General features: G+C 44.0%; 1 protein-coding gene across 2 annotated transcripts in view; it reads right to left on the minus strand.

The window, feature by feature from the left end:
• Nucleotides 1-2,528: 2,528 nt before the first annotated feature.
• Nucleotides 2,529-16,956, minus strand: part of LRRN2 (leucine rich repeat neuronal 2) — a 99,294-nt gene continuing 84,866 nt past the window's right edge. For both annotated transcript variants that reach the window (XM_074308922.1, XM_074308923.1), the window contains exon 2: nt 2,529-8,682. In XM_074308922.1, the coding sequence (XP_074165023.1) occupies nt 6,282-8,423 (2,142 nt within the window). In that variant the 5' untranslated portion in view covers nt 8,424-8,682 and the 3' untranslated portion in view covers nt 2,529-6,281. The remainder of the gene's footprint in view (nt 8,683-16,956) is intronic.

Below are 16,956 nucleotides of genomic sequence, written 5' to 3' on the forward strand. Positions count from 1 at the left end.
TTGACCCTCACTTCACACTATAGAAGTAGTCTGAATTTTTTTTTTCTTTTATGGGATGTTTACAGTACCGTATTGTAAAATTTGGGCATATTTATATTAAATGATAAAATATGTTGATATTATATAATACTATCCATAAATTTTATGCATTTTTGAGTTTCTAAGCTTTTTCTCTGTTGTCTGCAGTTTCTGCAAAACCTCCCAAATTCCCATTTAATTTCTTATGCTGACTGTGATGCATTTAAACCATGGTGGGAAAAGTCCCAATGTGGAAGAGATAATTGTAGTTGTGCCTCTGTGCTCTGTGATTGGAGCCAGTTTACTGGAATGTCCTTTTCCTTAATGGACTTTCATCCTAAATTCCCTCCCAATGATTCAGGGCCAAGATCTTGGGACCTATTAAGGATTTCCTAAAGTGGTAGTCTAGATAGCGCTTAAAAATACAATTTCATCACAAAATGGAAGTGGTACAAATGCTATTGTTCTCTTTCACCCTCATCTAACACCTTTAGGCAGGGAGTAGTTGCAGATGGGTTTTTGGAGATGAAGGAAGCAGCCATGATTATAGTAGAAAGGACTTAGAATTGAGGTGTCAGGAATGATTTTAGCTATACTTCTGCCACTAACTAGCAAGTTAATTCCCATTTCTGTTTTCATATCTAAAATTATGGAGTTGGGTTAGAGGTGCTCTAAGACCTCTTCCAAATTTAATATTCATTGATGCTATGAAGTGATCAAGGAGGCAAAACAGGGTAGCTTAAAAGTCATCACCTTGGATGCTTCAGAGGACTGCACAAAAAATATTTTCAAAGAAAATAAGATTTGGATCCTGAATGAACTTAGGCTAAGAGAAACTGAAGACATGTACTTCTAGGATATCTCTAGAACTAAAAGGCATTTCCCCCCTTCTTGATACTCTCCACCTCACTGTAATCCATCTCACCTACTCTCAGTGTAAGGATCTCCCTCTGTTCTCTGTGCCAACCTCTTCTTTCCCATCTGCCTTGGTCTAGCCTGTGCCTGACTTTTCCTTTATTACAAGTTTTGCTTCATCTCCCAGCTTTGAGAAGCAGGTGCTCATCCCCTTCCTGGTCTTTATGCCCCAGTAATCACTGGTGGCAGAAAAGTTGCTTTAGGGGATGTGCAACATTGTGCAGTGACCATCTTACATTTATATGGTGCTTTGAGATTTGGAGGTTTCTCCTTGTTCATTAGAGATGTTTTTTAAAAAAAGCAGGGTAAGAAGGCTCTAGACTGCAGGTTGACTCTGTCTAATACTGTGACTCTGGACAACTAATCCTAGCCTCTCTGAAACTCAGTTGCTTCATCTATTAAACAATAATACCACTTGTTTGAAAGCATCAAAGTAGAGCAGATGATAGGTTTTATACTTAACTGAACTTCCTCAATTTGCAAATATGGAAACTAAGGGCCAAAGGGGAAAAGGGACTTGCAGAAGGTCACATGGATAGGTAGTAGCTAAAACAGAATTTGAACCTACAAATTGACTGTAAATGATGTGCAGAAGTAGTTGTGACTCCTGTGCTCTGAGACTGGAGACAGCCTACTGGGATGCCCTCCCTTTTCTTTAATGGACTTTAATCCCAAATACCTGCCCCAGTTAAGATCTGGGGACTAGTCAGATCACCTAGCACAATTCCTAGCACATAGTAGGCACTCTATCCCTTCCTTTTCTTTCCCTTCTGCCTATCTTGGTGCTTATCTAATTCCTCACTCTTGAAGTCCCTTCTTGCTCCAATCTCTGTGATGCTATTAAATACTGACATCCATTTTGTAGTCTTCCTCCCTATGTTCAAGTTGCTTCCTTCCTCTTCACACAGTTCTTGTTTCTGGCCCAGATGTGATTAAGATCAGTCTATGTGTTCTCAGAGTTGGTGCTTCAAATTTCAGATTATGATAGACAAGATAATAGTCTCAAAATGGTGTACTGGAAAGTGAGGATGAGGTGAAACTTCAGTTCTTGGAAAACCGTCCACTCTTAAGAGTAGTGGTTCTAATCTATTAAATACCAGGGAAGTTGGTGAGGGGCTTCTGAGAACTGAAATAAGAAACTCCCTAGAAGTTAGAGGCTGCAACCTTCTATAGCTTTAATGTTCCCTTCAGTATCCCACACAGGTACTGAGCTGGCCCAAGTGTGGTAGAGATGGGCTTGAGCTCAGTTGTATGATTTTGGCCTTAGTTTCCTCATGTGTAAAATAAGCCTAATATTGGTACCAGCTACTTCATCACACAGATACTGGCAATGATGTGATGAGAGGGGCTCAGCTGGGATTGAAAGGCTATAATGTAGCTAGAGAGGTGGGGCTGGAAGGGATATTGGAGATGCAAGAATAGGGAAATCTTTATTTAAACAGTACCCTTTCCCACCCCCTTCCAAATCCCCAATACAGTGAAAGATTTAATCTAGATCTAGGGCTTCATTGTAAATCTCTGAACGATGTCTTTTGGTCTTCCTTATATCTTTAGTATGGATCCAGACTGAGACTGGGCATTTTCTTATTGGTTGGTTGGTTGGTGGTCTTTCTCTCTTTAGCTCTTGAGGATAGAATGGGATCCCAATAGGGTGGTAGTAGTGGGTTGAATTCTGAAGGACTCCAATTAGTGGCTGAGATGCCCCTGATAAGGAGGCAGCAGCGTTTCTAGAAAAACTCTTCTAGAATTCAAGCCTTAAGTATGCAGGTCTTCCTGACTTCAGGGCTAGTACTCTATCCACTGAGCCATCTAGCTGTCACTAATATTGAATTAGGCTTCTAATGGCAGACAGGTAGTTTGGTAGCTAGGAGTTAAGATGGAGAGACTCCTCCACTTCCTTTGGCTAGTGATTGAATAAATGGGACAGAGAAACCTGGCTCCCCACTCCACTGCTTCAGGCAGCTAGAAAGCAGGTAAAGGCGAGTTGATAAAATGTAAACAGCCAGTAAAGGTTCAGTATTCTTTCTTCAGGACCCTGGATATCTCATTCCTACTCCCATTAAAAAACCACAACAGTATTCCCACACAAACTTTCCTCGCTGAGCATCCTGGAAAGGCAGCCTATGGAAAAGGTCATTCCAATCAATCATTCCGGGAAAGAGGCAGACTATGAACAATGGGGAAAACCAATCTGCCTTTTATCCCTTCTTTCCCAAATGCACGTGGCACCTTGGTGTTCTGAGATCCCCTCTTTCTATGAAAGATACATGGGATCTTCAGCCATTCTTGCCCCAGCTCTCATGCCAGCTCACTAATTAGTCTATCCATGGGCAATGATTGAGAGAATGGTTTTTGGAAGATGGGGTAGATGAATATTTGTTAATCATATTTTTTTCTCTCTCTTCACCCCCAAATAACAGGAAGGAAGAAAAGAGAGACTAGAAGACCTAGAGCTCCATCTGCTATGGTGGGATTTCTAGATCCTTTTCTTCAGGTGCTAATTGCTCTATCTTCTTAGATCCTCCTATATATGTGTAGGGTTAAGGCTTCAGGGGGGAGGGGAACTGGGTAGAAAACAGCAACCAAAGAAACCCTTGCTTAGCTCTTCGAGACCCCACACTTGTTTCAATGCTCATGGTTCAACCACTGAGCAGGCCAGCCTCATAAATCTTACATTCTCCTATTAGAACCAATCCTAGACTGGACAAGTGCCCTTGGGACAGTGTTGGGATTGGATTAAGGGGTTTTAAGAACTTCATAGCTTCTTCTTGTTCTTTCTTCTTCTTCTTCTTGTTCTTGTTCTTCTTCTTTTTCTTCTTCTTCTTTCCTTCTTTTTTTTTTTTTTTTTTTTTTTGCTGAGGCAACTGGGGTTAAGTGACTTGCCCAGGGTCACTCAGCTAGGTAATGCTAAGTGTCTGAGTCCAGATTTGAACTCAGATCCTCCTGACTTCAGAGTGGTGCTCTATACACTGTGTCACCTAGCTGTCCCCCATACCTTTTTTTTAGGCATTTAGAGTTTTCTTCCTCAGAAGGATGGATTATTGATTCTCCTGACTGAGACCACTTGGTTGGGAGGGCTCTCATGTGTGGGAAATCTCTGCTTTGTTCCTCTATCCTTCCCCCTCCCAGGAAAAAGTTATTAGGCCCGTTTCAATATTCTCCCCATTCCTGGATAGCTTATGGTCTTGGGATAAATATCCTTTCCTTCTATGGAAAATTCTCATATTAAAAAAAATTAGCAAAAGAAAGGAAGGAAGTAGGGGGCAGTCTGTGCTCCAAAGCAAAAGACAGCCCCACAAGTTCAGAGAGGGAACCTTAAACATGCTCTGTTTGTTAGTGTCTGCTTGTCCTCAATCCTTCTTAGATGGTCTCCAGGCTATCTTATTGCCAGTAACAGAAAACATGAAGGAAGTAAGAAGGGGGGGGGGGGCTCCTCCAGAGGATGATAGAGAGCAGTCTTAAACTCAATGCATATGTCTAGGGCTAAGATGGGAAGAAAGGAATAGTAGGGGACCTAGGCCCCCTGTTCAGTAGCCTATTTATCCTCCCTAGGTTGCCCAAATGGCCTGGAAGGCTTGTTTTTGAGAAATTTTCCCATGCAGTGCTGGGAATTGTAGATATCTGGAGAGATTCAATTTCAAGTTGTTTTTTTTTTTTTTTTTTTTTTTTGTTGTTGTTGTTGTTTTTTTTTTGTTTCAGACTCAAGAATACCAGGGCCTCCCTTATCCCACTTAGGGAGAGAAGCAATATCACAACCACCTCCTGCCCTGATATGGTCTTTTCACTGGGGTCCACAGCAGCCCCCTTCCCCTGCTTTATTGGCACTGCTCTTATAACAGTGGGTTATCAACAAATGTTCCTGTTCACATTTGGTCCTAAGAAGTCAATCAGATAAATAAAAATACCAAAAAGCAAGTTGGGCTCATTACAAACAATATAGAAACTGAACAGAAAGATAATTGCAGAAATTTCCTCATCCTACACCCTTCCCCTTGCCCAACCTCCCATCCCATTAGCCACTCCTACCCCTCCCAGAGTCAAACTGCCAACTGTTTAAGGATTGTAAGCCTCCTCTAGGCTGGGAAATGCTTCCCGAGCAGTGGTAGTTTGCATTTGCAATGTTATTTGCTTATCAGAGAAGAAGGGATGACAATGTTGAATGATGGAAATTTCCTGTTTCCCTCTTGCTCTGTCTTTCAGCTTTGTTTTCTCTCTCTCCATCTCTTCTTGGTCTGGGCCTTCCTTCTCCCTGTGCTGTAACAGCACCTTGTGCATCTCCCGAGGTTCAGGGGGGGTTTACTGGCAGGGGAGCAGAGGGGTTTAGAGTATCAGATTTGGGAAATTGAAATGAAAAAATCAATCCTTCTCCATTCCTTTCTCCCTATCTCATCTCAGACTTCTTTGTCCTGGTTTTGAAGTGGGTGATTTCTGAACAGGGAATTAACTAGCTATACACTGCAATACAAAGGATTTTCTTTTCCCTCTCTTTCTCTTATCCTCTTTTCTTCCTTTCTTTCATCTTTCTTCCCTTCCTTCCTTCCTTCCTTCCTTCCTTCCTTCCTTCCTTCCTTCCTTCCTTCCTTCCTTCTTTCCTTCCTTCCTTCCTTCCTTCCTTCCTTCCTTCCTTCCTTCCTTCCTTCCTTCCTTCCTTCCTTCCTTCCTTCCTTTTTTCCCTCTTCCCCTCCTTCCCTCTTTCCTTCCCTTTTCCAAGTTAGAAGAGAGCGAATTGGAGAAATAGGAGAAAGTGTCATGTTTCTCCCCAAAGGTACAAAACTGTTTCCAAAGTCAACTCCAGAGTGACCTAGTCCTGCAGGCATCTGGATGATAAGGGTTCCCCCACAGTACTATGGGGTAGTTCCTTCTTCTCCAAGTCCCCCAGATGCAAGGTATTCCCGTCCCCTTCATAGAAAGCTCCTGGGGGTAGAAGGAGACTAGCCTTAGCTAGGCTAGGAGGAGTAAGAGCAGGCAAGTGAAACTGTACAGAGGAGAAAAGAAAGACTGGGTTCCCTTGGGGGCTTGAGGGAGGGTCCAGGGCCCAAGCTGAGTCTAAAAGGGCTCTCCTATGAATGGGGTAACAGGCTGGGGTGGGGGTGGAGAAGGTTAATAGCCAGAGCACTTCCTGCTCTTGGGAAGTATCCTCATGAAGGCAGCAGGGAGGTCCCACAGAGGACCGGTGGCAGTGTTTTGAGGGGCAGGAGAGTGAGGGGGTTCAGGCCATCCATGTCCAGCTGCCAAGCCATAAGGGTGTGGGTCTGTCACCTTTACAGTGGGATGTCTGGTCCAGCCCTCTTCCCTTTTGATAAAAAATAGTCTTAGTTATTCCCCTACCCCCAAGAATAAGATGAACTTCAGGAATCATAGAGCATTACTGGTGAAACCATCTCCCCTTCTGCAAGTTCTGTGGGCTTCCTCCCTGGATTCCAGTGCTTGACAAAGGGGGGTGATACCACTCGGACAGAAGGGGCGCTCCGGCCCCACGGAGCCCAGGACGGAAGGAGAGGTTTTTCACCCACCCTCCCGCTTGGTTTAGTAGGGCAAAGGCCACAGTGAATGGCCAGCCCAGCAGCTAGCAACAGGGCCGTGAGCCCCAAGGCAGCGAGAACCCCCACATGGCTCCCCAGAGCCCCGCGGTGGGGGCTAGCTTCCTTAGTCCTAGCCCAGGTGCAGGCCACCTGGGTGCGGGCATCGGCGAAAGCCAGCTGCAGGCAGGCCCAGTACTCGGTGGCCTGGAGGAGGCGGGTGATGTTGTAGCTGTGGGTTCCCCCAGGCAGGCGGGCCAGGGCGGTGGTCCCGGGACCTCGGAGGGATGAGGAGCTGGACCAGGTAAGGTTGGTGGAGATGGTGTTGGGCAGGGGCTCCCAGTGCAGCAGGATGTGGTAAGGGTGGACTTCTTTCACCCTCAGTTCCAGCTCCGGCTCCTGGGGGCCATCTCTGGAAAGAGAGCTGCCCACGGCCAGGCTGACCGACTTGGTGTCGGCCCCGATGAGGTTCTGGGCCACGCAGGTGTAGAGCCCAGCCTCGCCTTCGGTCACCTCTCGGATCTCCAGGGTGCCCTCCGGGTGCACCCGGTACCTGCCCCCTGCCCGGGCAGCGGTCAGCCGCAGCCCAGCCGGAGTCACCCAGTATATTTCTGGCTCTGGCTCAGCCAGAGCCCTGCAGTGGAGGGCCAGGTTCCCTCCGCTGGCCACCTGAAGGCTTGGGGGGAAGCTCCGGGGAGAGATGAGCGGCAGGCAATGACTGGTCATCTCGCGGAAGGGTACATCGCGGACTGGACAGTGCTGGAGGTCGGGCGGCTCGGCGCACAAGGTGGACTGCGGCTCGATGAAGCGGACGTGGGTGCCCGTGGTGTTGGCCCAGCGGATGACGCAGTCGCAGCGGATGGGGTTGCCATGGAGACCTATTTCCTGTAGGTTGGGCAGGGATTCCACGGTCTGCTGGTGCAAGGCACTAAGGGCGTTGTTGTTGAGCATGAGGGTTTCCATCTGGGGCAGGTGACGGAAAGCGCGGGGGTGGACAAAGGAAAGCCGGGGGTTGTTGGTGATGTCCAACTTGGTGAGCTCAGGGAGGTTGACGAGGGCAAATTTGTCTATGGAGACCAGCTCCTCCATGTTGTTCAGCCCCAGCTCTTTGAGGTGCAACATGTTGGTGAAGTCACCGGGGCCCACCCTCTGCAGCGGGTTCTTGTTCAGGTCTAGGAACTTGAGTCCAGGTACATGCTCCAGTGCCCTTTTAGGCACGCGGGCCAGCTTATTGTCGTAAAAAGAGAGGCTCTCCAGGCTCCGCAAGCCCTCCAGGGCGTAGTCCGAGATCTCCCGCAGGTTCATGCCCGCCAGCACCAGGCTGCGCAGGTTGGCCAGAGGGCGAAAATTCATGTCCAAGATGGCGTCCACCTTGTTGCCTCCTATCATGAGGACCTCCAGGCTCGGAAGGACTTGGAACCACCGGCTGTCCACCGCCTGCAGCAGGTTGGAGTTGAGATGGAGCCGCAGGAGGTTGCCCAGCCCCGTGAAAGCCCCCGGAGAGATTCGGCGAAGCTGGTTGTGGTTGAGATAGAGCTCTTGAAGGTTTGCCAGCCCCACGAAGCTGTTGTCCTCCAGCTGGGTCAGCTGGTTCTCTTCCAGGTGAAGGCTCAGTAGCTGGGGCAAGGCCCGAAGGCCAAAGTCACGGGCATCGGAAAAGCTGTTTTGGGATAGGTCCAGCTCGGTCAGGTTGGTCAGGTAGTCGAGCTCGTTCTGCTCCACCCGAGCAATATTGTTACTCTGCAGGAGGAGGGTCTGGGTGCCTCCGGGCAGTTCCGGGGGCACGGAGGACAAGAACAGGTCATTGCAGTCCACGGTGGTAGCCTCCCGGTACACCGAGCGGGGTGTGTACCAGGGCCGGATCTGGCAGGTGCACTGTGGCGGGCATGGGACCCTCCAGGGCACCACGGGCACGGCGGCGGCGGCCCCTGCCACCCACGCCAGTAACAGGTAAACCAGAAGGAGCCACATGTTGGGACGGGGGAAGAAGCTTGCTTGCTTCTCTGCCGAGGACTTTCTGCTTTCTGCAGCTCTCTAATAGCCTGATCAGTGGCCCATTGGTGGGCCAGGGGACCTTCCTCTAGGGGGGATCATGCTATTCAAGGAGAGGCAGCCTTGGGGGGTAGATGACACGTCTTCACTGGGGGAAGTTACTGCTCCTTGTCTTCTTCCCACCCAGCTCCAGTTCATTCATCACTGCCCCCTGTCAAGGGGCCACCTGTGGCCATCCCTGAAAGAGAAGAACAGAATCATTAGAAGGGGGTGTGGAGGCAGGAGTCATGTCTTCAATCTTTATCCTTCTTGGATTTAGCCAGGTTTGGAGCTAGGAATCCCAGACTCTAACACCCAGCCCACTGGTCCCAGCCCTGGCTCTCCCCTCAGGGTGGTAAATATAGGGCTAGATTCTCCTCTGAGAGAAGTGAAGGTACTATAAGCACTAGCATGATAATCATCCCCACGTTCCTGGAAAGCAAGAAAATGGTTTCCCTGCTAGCCTTTCCCAGCCCTTGTCATCACATGAATCGTGGGGAGACCCTGAGGTCGCAACGCTCCCACTTGTTGTGAGCTCTTGGGGAGGGAGCTGAATCTCAGAAGTGGTTTGGGATCACAGGGTGTAGAACTGGAATGGACCTCAGTGATAATACAGTTACAGGACCTTAGATCTAGAGTGAGAATAGTTCATCTAGATCCATGGAGGCAGAACCCCTTCATTTTTATAGATGAAGAAACTCAAATCAAGGTTACATAAGCAAAGGCAGAATCTAAACCCAAGGCTTCTGACTGTTCTCACTGCTTTGCCTAATTTTTTTTTTTTCCTGAGGCAATTGGGGTTAAGTCACTTGCCCGGGGTCACACAGCTAGAAAGTGTTAAGTGTCTGAGTCAGTTCCTCCAGACTCCAGGGCTAGTGCTCTATCTACTGCCCCACCTAATTGACCCTCCTGGATTCTTTAGAAGGACCTTCTTGAGTGACCTCTGAGTCCAATCCCTCTGCAGGTGCATGGGGAAGACCCCTGCCCAGGTGAGAGAGGGGAGGCCCATTGTGCTCCTATTCTCTCTAGATTTCCATTTACAGGCTCGTGGAACATGGCAGCTGGAGACTTCCTAAAGCACAAATCTAACCATGTCACTCCTCCATGTAAGAAATACCGGTGTTTTTCTATTTCCCCTAGCCAAAATACAAGTTCTTCAGCTGAACACTGAAAGGCCCTATGAAATCTGCTTATGGATTTTATGTTTTATATCATCATCTATTCGGATTCATTGCGCACCCAGAAATCTATATTTTAATTCTATTCCTCCATCATTCTCCATATGTGTGGAACTGAACTTTTTGTGCTAACTCCTCATTAGAATTTGCCATTTGTATGGTAGGGGTCTTAGCATGAGATAAGATCAGAGTGAGCTCTTTGTTTTCCTTTTTGATCTGATTTTTATTTCTTTTTTATTTTTTATTGAAGCTTTTTATTTTCAAAACATATGCAAGGATAATTTTTTTATAATTGACCCTTGAAAAACCCTATGTTCCAATTTCCTCTCCTCTTTCCCCCATCCTCTCCCCTAGATAACAAGTAATCCAATATATGTTGTACATGATAAATATACATGTAAATCCAATATAGGCATACATAGTTATATAATTACCTTGCTGCACAAAAAAAATCAGATCAAAAAGGAAAGAAAATGAATAAGAAAACAAAATGCAAGTGAACAATAAAAAAAAGAGAGAATGTTATGTTGTGATCCACCCTCACTTCCCACAGTCCTCTCTCTGGGTGCAGAGATGGCTCTCTTCATCACAAGATCATTGGAACTGGCCTGAATGATCTCATTTTTAAGAAGAGCCATGTCAATCAGAATTGATCATCATATAATCTTGCTGTTGCCGTGTACAATGTTGATCTGATTTTTCTTGTGCAGCATGATAAATGTGGAACTATGTATAGAAGAATCACATATATTTAACTTATATTGGATTGCTTGCTCTCTTGGCGAGGGGCTGGGGGAAGGGAGGGAGAAAAATTTAGAACACAAAGTTTTACAAGGGTCAATGTTGAAAATTCTTTTTGTATGTATTTTGAAAATAAAAAGCCATTATTAATTTTTTTAAAAAAAGAAATAAAAGAGTAAACATCAAAAAAATCAGAGTGAGTTTAGCTTAGAGAAGGTAGGACTTCTAGTTTGAGATTCTGGGATTCATAACTCTTTAATCATTTTATACAAGTTAGCAAACTTTTCTCTTCCCTTGTAAATATTATTGCAAACTCACAGTTGTTGCTGTGATTTGAGATGGGAGGAGTGATGGATATGTGGAGATACCAGGCATCCATGATAGCAGTCATGATTTAGAAGATAGTGCTAGAGTGTGGTTATTTATCAGGACTTTAGGCTTTTCATGAGCAGGATCTATCAAACTGGTAGGATTTGGACACAGGCCCAAGGTTGGCTCAGTAAGTGGATCCAAGTTTTCTCTGAACTATGGATTCAGCAGAATCCCATATTTCTTTCCCCAAAGTTCTCGGGTTGCAGAAACAAGCATCCTTTGCAGGGTTGGGGCCCACCCTTCTGAAAGAAACCCTGGGTAATCTTGAAATACTCTGAATCCATCTGTGTGTTCTAAGGATATCAAGGCAAGACAAAGCACCCCCACCCTCCTGGAGTAAGTTGGACATATTCCCAGAAAGGGAAGTACCTCAAGGACTTAAATTAGTGTTATTCTACTCTGGCTTAGAAAAATTGAAACAGGAGAGTTTTCCCCCTGGTTCCCTCAACAGGCTACTTAAACTTCTTCTGCTCATGACCTCTTTTTGTTTAAGACACATTTTATGTGATCCTGCATATATAACATAGATATACAAAACATTTTTCTGATAGTAAATCATAATTTCAGGACTCCCACATTCAGTTATGATACCCCATATGGCATTGGGACCCACAGTTTAAGAAGCTGGGGTGTAGATAACACCTTATTGTCTTCCTGGAGAGAATGGCTCAGAGACCTGGATAACAGGGAGTGAGCAGGGTCTGAGCTCCACTTCTTGATATCTGGTCTGACAGTCCTTCAACACAAGTAAATTGGGCCTGACTCAGGCAATAATCTTCAGGATGTACCAAAGTTCTGGTTTGCTTTGAAATCCTCCTCTGGGTTCGTATCATGGGGTTGAAAGCAGCATTGGGTTTTGAGTTGGGAGAGATGATTTTGAAATCCAACTCTGCTATATAGTACCTGGATAGGTCACTTACTCCCCTTTGTCCCTTAAAAATCCTTACAGATTTAAATTTTAGGACCTACCGAGAGATCACTACTGCATACTCCAATATGAGGTGATTTGGTTCCTGCAGAGATGTGTGCATCACCTCCTATCTTTTTCCCCATGGGAGTTGGGAGATGGAATCTCCATCTCAGAGTTTAGAACCGTTAGGAAGTCAACCCACCAGCCAGGCTGGCCCATGGGAAGTGGCTCTAGCAGGGAGGTGACTGCTCCCTTTCATCACTATCAGATAAGGACATGTTTTCTCAAGATGACACCCTTCCCCCAGTGCAACCTTCCTTCTCTCTCTGCAGCTATTTCTGTAGGTGGAGGAAAAAACCCACAACAACCTCAACTTAAAATGAGCAGAGGTTTTATGTGGGCTGGTGTATGTACACATTCGGAGTAAATAAACATGAACCTGCATCCAGGCATGTCTACTCAAGTGCACATACACACATGCCAAGGATAGTGCAGGAATTAAGAGACTTCGGCACCTTCAGTTTCTTCCAGTCTTAGGAGAAGATGGAGGGGGCATCTTTTTATAGTGGCAAGAATGCTGGATTTAGAATCAGAGGTTCTGATTTCAAATCCCAATTCTTCAACTTCAGTGGATCACAAATATAGAGCTGAGAAGGACCCTACTGACATTTAGTCCAACTCTGACATTTTGCAGATTAAGAAAAGGGCTCTAAGAAGTTAAGTGATTTATTCACACAGCCACTATAGAATCAGGATATGAATTCAGGCCTTCTAACTCCAAATCTAAGGCTTCGGCTACTTTATCATGTTGCCTCTGTATCTGTATATTCTTGGACTCAAGGGCTTTGGCTACTGTTGCTTCTGTATTTGTACATTCTAGGGCTTCAGCTACTGTATCATGCTGCCGCTTGAACAGGTCTGTTCCTCTTCCTGGACTAGATTATCTCTAACTTTGTCTACAGTTTGAAATCCTATCATCTTTACCTCTCTTAGTCCTTTAGGGTTCAGCTCAGATTCTACAAGATCCTAAAAGCCATTCTTGAAGAAGGCTTTCCTCTGACTGAATGTCAGAGCTGGAAGCAAGAATCTTCAGTGACTCCCTATTACCTCCAATATAAAATCCAAATGTCTTAACCTATTTTTAAAGCTCTTCATGGTCTGCCTTCTGCATTCTTTTGCTGCCTATGTCTATCTTCATGTGGAGAGGACTAGACTAGATTATCTAGTCTACACATTAAGATTATCTAAGATCATCTGTCTTTGTCTACAGCTTGAAATCCTGTCCTTAATCTCAACCAGTCATTGGTTTGTATTTTAATCTTTGTACAGATAATAAAATCAAATAGAAACATGGATCCTACTTCAGGATCCTTGTGGGCCACATATTGATTCAGAAAACCACACATTCCTATTCTTCTAGATTTTATTGTATTTTTATTTATTTTGTTAAATATTTCCCAATTCCATTTTAATCTGATTTGACAGCACTCAGGAGTACCATGGATTGCATGTTTGATACTTCTGCTCTATTGTTTCTCCAGCTCAAACAACTTTGATTTTGTCTTGGATAGGGAGAAGACCAGGAGAATCCTGGAGCTGGAAAGAATTTCAGATGTCACTTGATCCAACTCAAGCCAGAAACATAAATCCCTCTACAAGATCCTGGAGTAATGGTCATCCAATATTTACTTAAAACCTCCAGTATTGGAGCCTCTCAACTTAGCACACTCATTTTCAGAGTTTAACTAGAGTTATTTCAGATTCTCTTCGGATTTGAGAAAATCTCACAGATCAGCCAGCCCAAGGCCATTGTTTTAAAATGGTAAATGGGGAGATCTTAGGGCCACTTGCTCTAAAGTACAAAACTAATAATTGGCAAGGCAAATATGTCAAGCCAGGTCCCCTGACTCCTCACATAACAGTCTTTCTCCTCTACCAATTCCTTTGAGTCAGCATGTGGTTTGTGTCTTATCTGTGGGTTCATAATATCCCAATGCCCAATTTCCTAGATTCAGTAACATACCTAGGAGCTCTTGGACTGTGTATAATGGCCTTCTATTCTTTTTTATAAGAAGAATCCAAGAGCTGAGGATAGCAGTACAGGTTTTAAGAATAATAATTATATCCATTTAATGCTTGATATTATAAAGCATTTTTCGTGTGCCACATAGATTATTTGGTCCTTACTATAAGCCTGGGAGGTAGATAGTAAGGCATTTTTTAAAAAATATTTTGCAGTTGAAAAAAACAAGGGTTAATTAAAGTACATTATTTGGTTTGTCAATGATCATGGCCTCTAGTCAACTGTGGCTATTGTACTTGAAGCTGAGTATTCTAAGTCTGAAGTATTCTCTTCTTTTATATGATGCTACTTCTCTTGTTAACAAAAATAATTTCTCCTCCATGTGTCCTTGCCTCCTTTTCCTTTCAGGATCATAGATTTTTAGAACCAAAGGGACCTTAGATGTATCCAGTCCAACTCCAACAATCAATGAAGCATCAATTAATTAATTAGCTAATTAATCAACAAGTATTTATTGAGCTGCTACTCAGTGCTCAGCTCAGTGAAAACCTTCGCTTTCACATCTTTCACAGCTTCCACACCCTTCTTTCCTCCCTCCCTCTTAGTGGCTTCTTTCGATTAGCTCTTAAATGGAAGTTGGTCTAACCTGGCCAAGTAGTAAAAAACTTCAACCTGAAGAAGGATGTAGACTTCTTGCGGAGCCAGGCAAGGAGAATGAGGCCTTGGAAGAGGCTGTGCTGGGCAATGGCCAGCAAAATTTCTTTGTTAATCACTTGGGCCCCACTAAACAAGCAGAGCATGGGAGCCTTCCTCATCAGCCTAGTCATTGACTGGAGTGTTTTGGCCTTTGGAGATTAAAGAAGAGGAATAAGGATTGCCTTGTTCATTTAAGGCTGCCTTTGATGAGGCTGAGGGAATACACAAGCAGCAAAGCCCTTCCCCTTTTCTTGATTTGGTTCCATCCTTACCTGTCCTATCTACTCTTTCTTTAGGGGTTTTGAAAATGAGAACAAGGAGGAATTTCATCTGGACAGCTCCAGTCTGTCCAGACTTTTCCTCCCACCTCAGTTTTCCTTTTAGGAACCCCACCTCTGGGAATCTCTCACTGCTCCCATCCCTGGTTCCATTGGAATCTGGAAGATACCTAATCCAGGGAAAGAGTAGGGTGTGGGAGGGACAGGGGATATCCCTTTCCTCCACAACCAAGTTTCTACAGACCTACTTCTTTCATTTCTCTCTCCTTGGCTTGACTTCATTAGTAAATACTTCGATTGTGAGCTACTTGAGGTTAGGGATACTTTCTGCCTTTCTTTATATCCCCAGTTCTTAGTATAATTCTGATGCTGTCCGACTTGACTCAAAGAATGATACCCACAAACTGAGTGGATGCCCATCCACTGGAGAATGGTGGAATAAGTTATGGTACATTAATGTTATGGAATATTATCGTTCTGTAAGAAACGATCAACAGGATGATTTCAGTGGGGCCTAGAGATGAACTGATGCTGAGTGAAGTGAGAAGAACCAGGAGATCATGGTACATGGCAACAGCAAGATTATATGATGATTAGTTCTGATGGACATGGCTCTTTTCAACAATGAGATGATTCAAATCAGTTTAAATGATCTTATGATGAAGAAAGCCATTTAAACCCAGAGAGAGGTCTGTGGGAACTGAATATGGATCACAATATAGTATTTTCACTCTTTTTGTGGTGGTTTGCTCGCATTTTATTTCCTGTCTCATTTTTTTTCTTTTTTTTTTTGATCTGATTTTTATTGTGCAACAAGATAATTGTATAAATATGTATGTATATATTAGATTTAACATATGGTTTTTACCATGTTTAACATATATTGGATTACTTATCTAGGGGAAGGGTAGGGAGAAGAGGGGAAAAATTAGAACATAAAGTTTTGCAAGGGTCAGTGTTGAAAAATTATCCATCCATATGTTTTGAAAATAAACAGCTTTAATTAAAAAATAGAATGATACCCATCTCCTCAAACACCTAGAGGCCCATGGAAATCAAACTAAAAGGGAATAAGCAGGAGAATTTGTAATTGCATAGTCCTCTTCTCACTGTCCCCAACTCCAAGTCAGAAGTGACTCTTCCCTTTTTGAAGTCTTAAGCATCACAGGATCAGAAATAAAGAAGTGGATGAAATCTTAGAGATTGTCAAGTCCAGCCCCCTCATTTTACAGATGGGGAAACTGAGGCACAATAAGGTTAAAAACTTGTCTAGAACTCTATAAGTGTCTGAAGTGGTAATTGGACCCAGGTCTTTTGATGCTATTTTCAGAGTGCTTTTCAGAAATTCTACTTTCAAGAACAGGTGTGTATCATTATTATCATAATCAACAACATCAATAAACATTTATTAAGCACCTACTATGAACCAGGTACTATGTATTAAGTGCTGGGGATATGAAAAGAGGTAAAAGACAATTCCTGCCCTTAAGGAACTTAGACTTTAATGAGATAGACAATAAGTAAGTTAATATATGCAATATATCGCATATCTATATCATTCATCCAAATATATCTCGTATATAATAGGATAAATAGGAAATAATTAACAGAGAGAGAAAGCTCAGGAATTCAGAGGGGATGAGGAAGGGTTTTGTAGGAGGTAGACACAGTCCCTCATTAGACTGTAAGAAATCAAGAGCCTGTATTATTCATCTTTGGTTTCCCTACTACATTTAGCACATAAGTTTCAATATTTTTTTTGATGGTTGAATCAATGATATTCATTAGGCCAACCATCAGATTTCTTGAAGTCAAAAAGTAATTTGTGAATCTATATAGCTGCTGAGTAAACTGGACAAGGAAAAGGAGCTAAAAACAAGTCAGCTAAGCAGCATTCTGATTTCCCTTCCAGCTTTATTTGATTTTATTTTGTTTTTGGGTTTGTTTGTTTGTTTTTAATTCCAAGTGTGTAGGATAGTGCCTGGCACATAGTAGGCACTTAAAAATGTTTATTGACGAAGCTCCTAGGCTTTTCTCTGTTCTCACAACTGAACATTATAGTGGTTCCATATGCATGTCTCAGAAACTCGGCCAAAAAGAAGGATGAAAATCCTTAATTTACTAAGACTAATTGCAAGTCTTCTAAAAGTTTTAATTTGTCCTTTCCCATTCCAAGCACTCCTAGCCCTCCCTCTGTGCTTTCTCCCCTAGCTCCGGGCAGACACAGCAGATGAGGTGATCTTTGCAGCGTGGATTCTGTAACTCGGAGCCACCT

The sequence above is a fragment of the Sminthopsis crassicaudata genome, chromosome 4 (assembly GCF_048593235.1).
Source record: "Sminthopsis crassicaudata isolate SCR6 chromosome 4, ASM4859323v1, whole genome shotgun sequence".
In the NCBI taxonomy this organism is placed as follows: domain Eukaryota; kingdom Metazoa; phylum Chordata; class Mammalia; order Dasyuromorphia; family Dasyuridae; genus Sminthopsis; species Sminthopsis crassicaudata.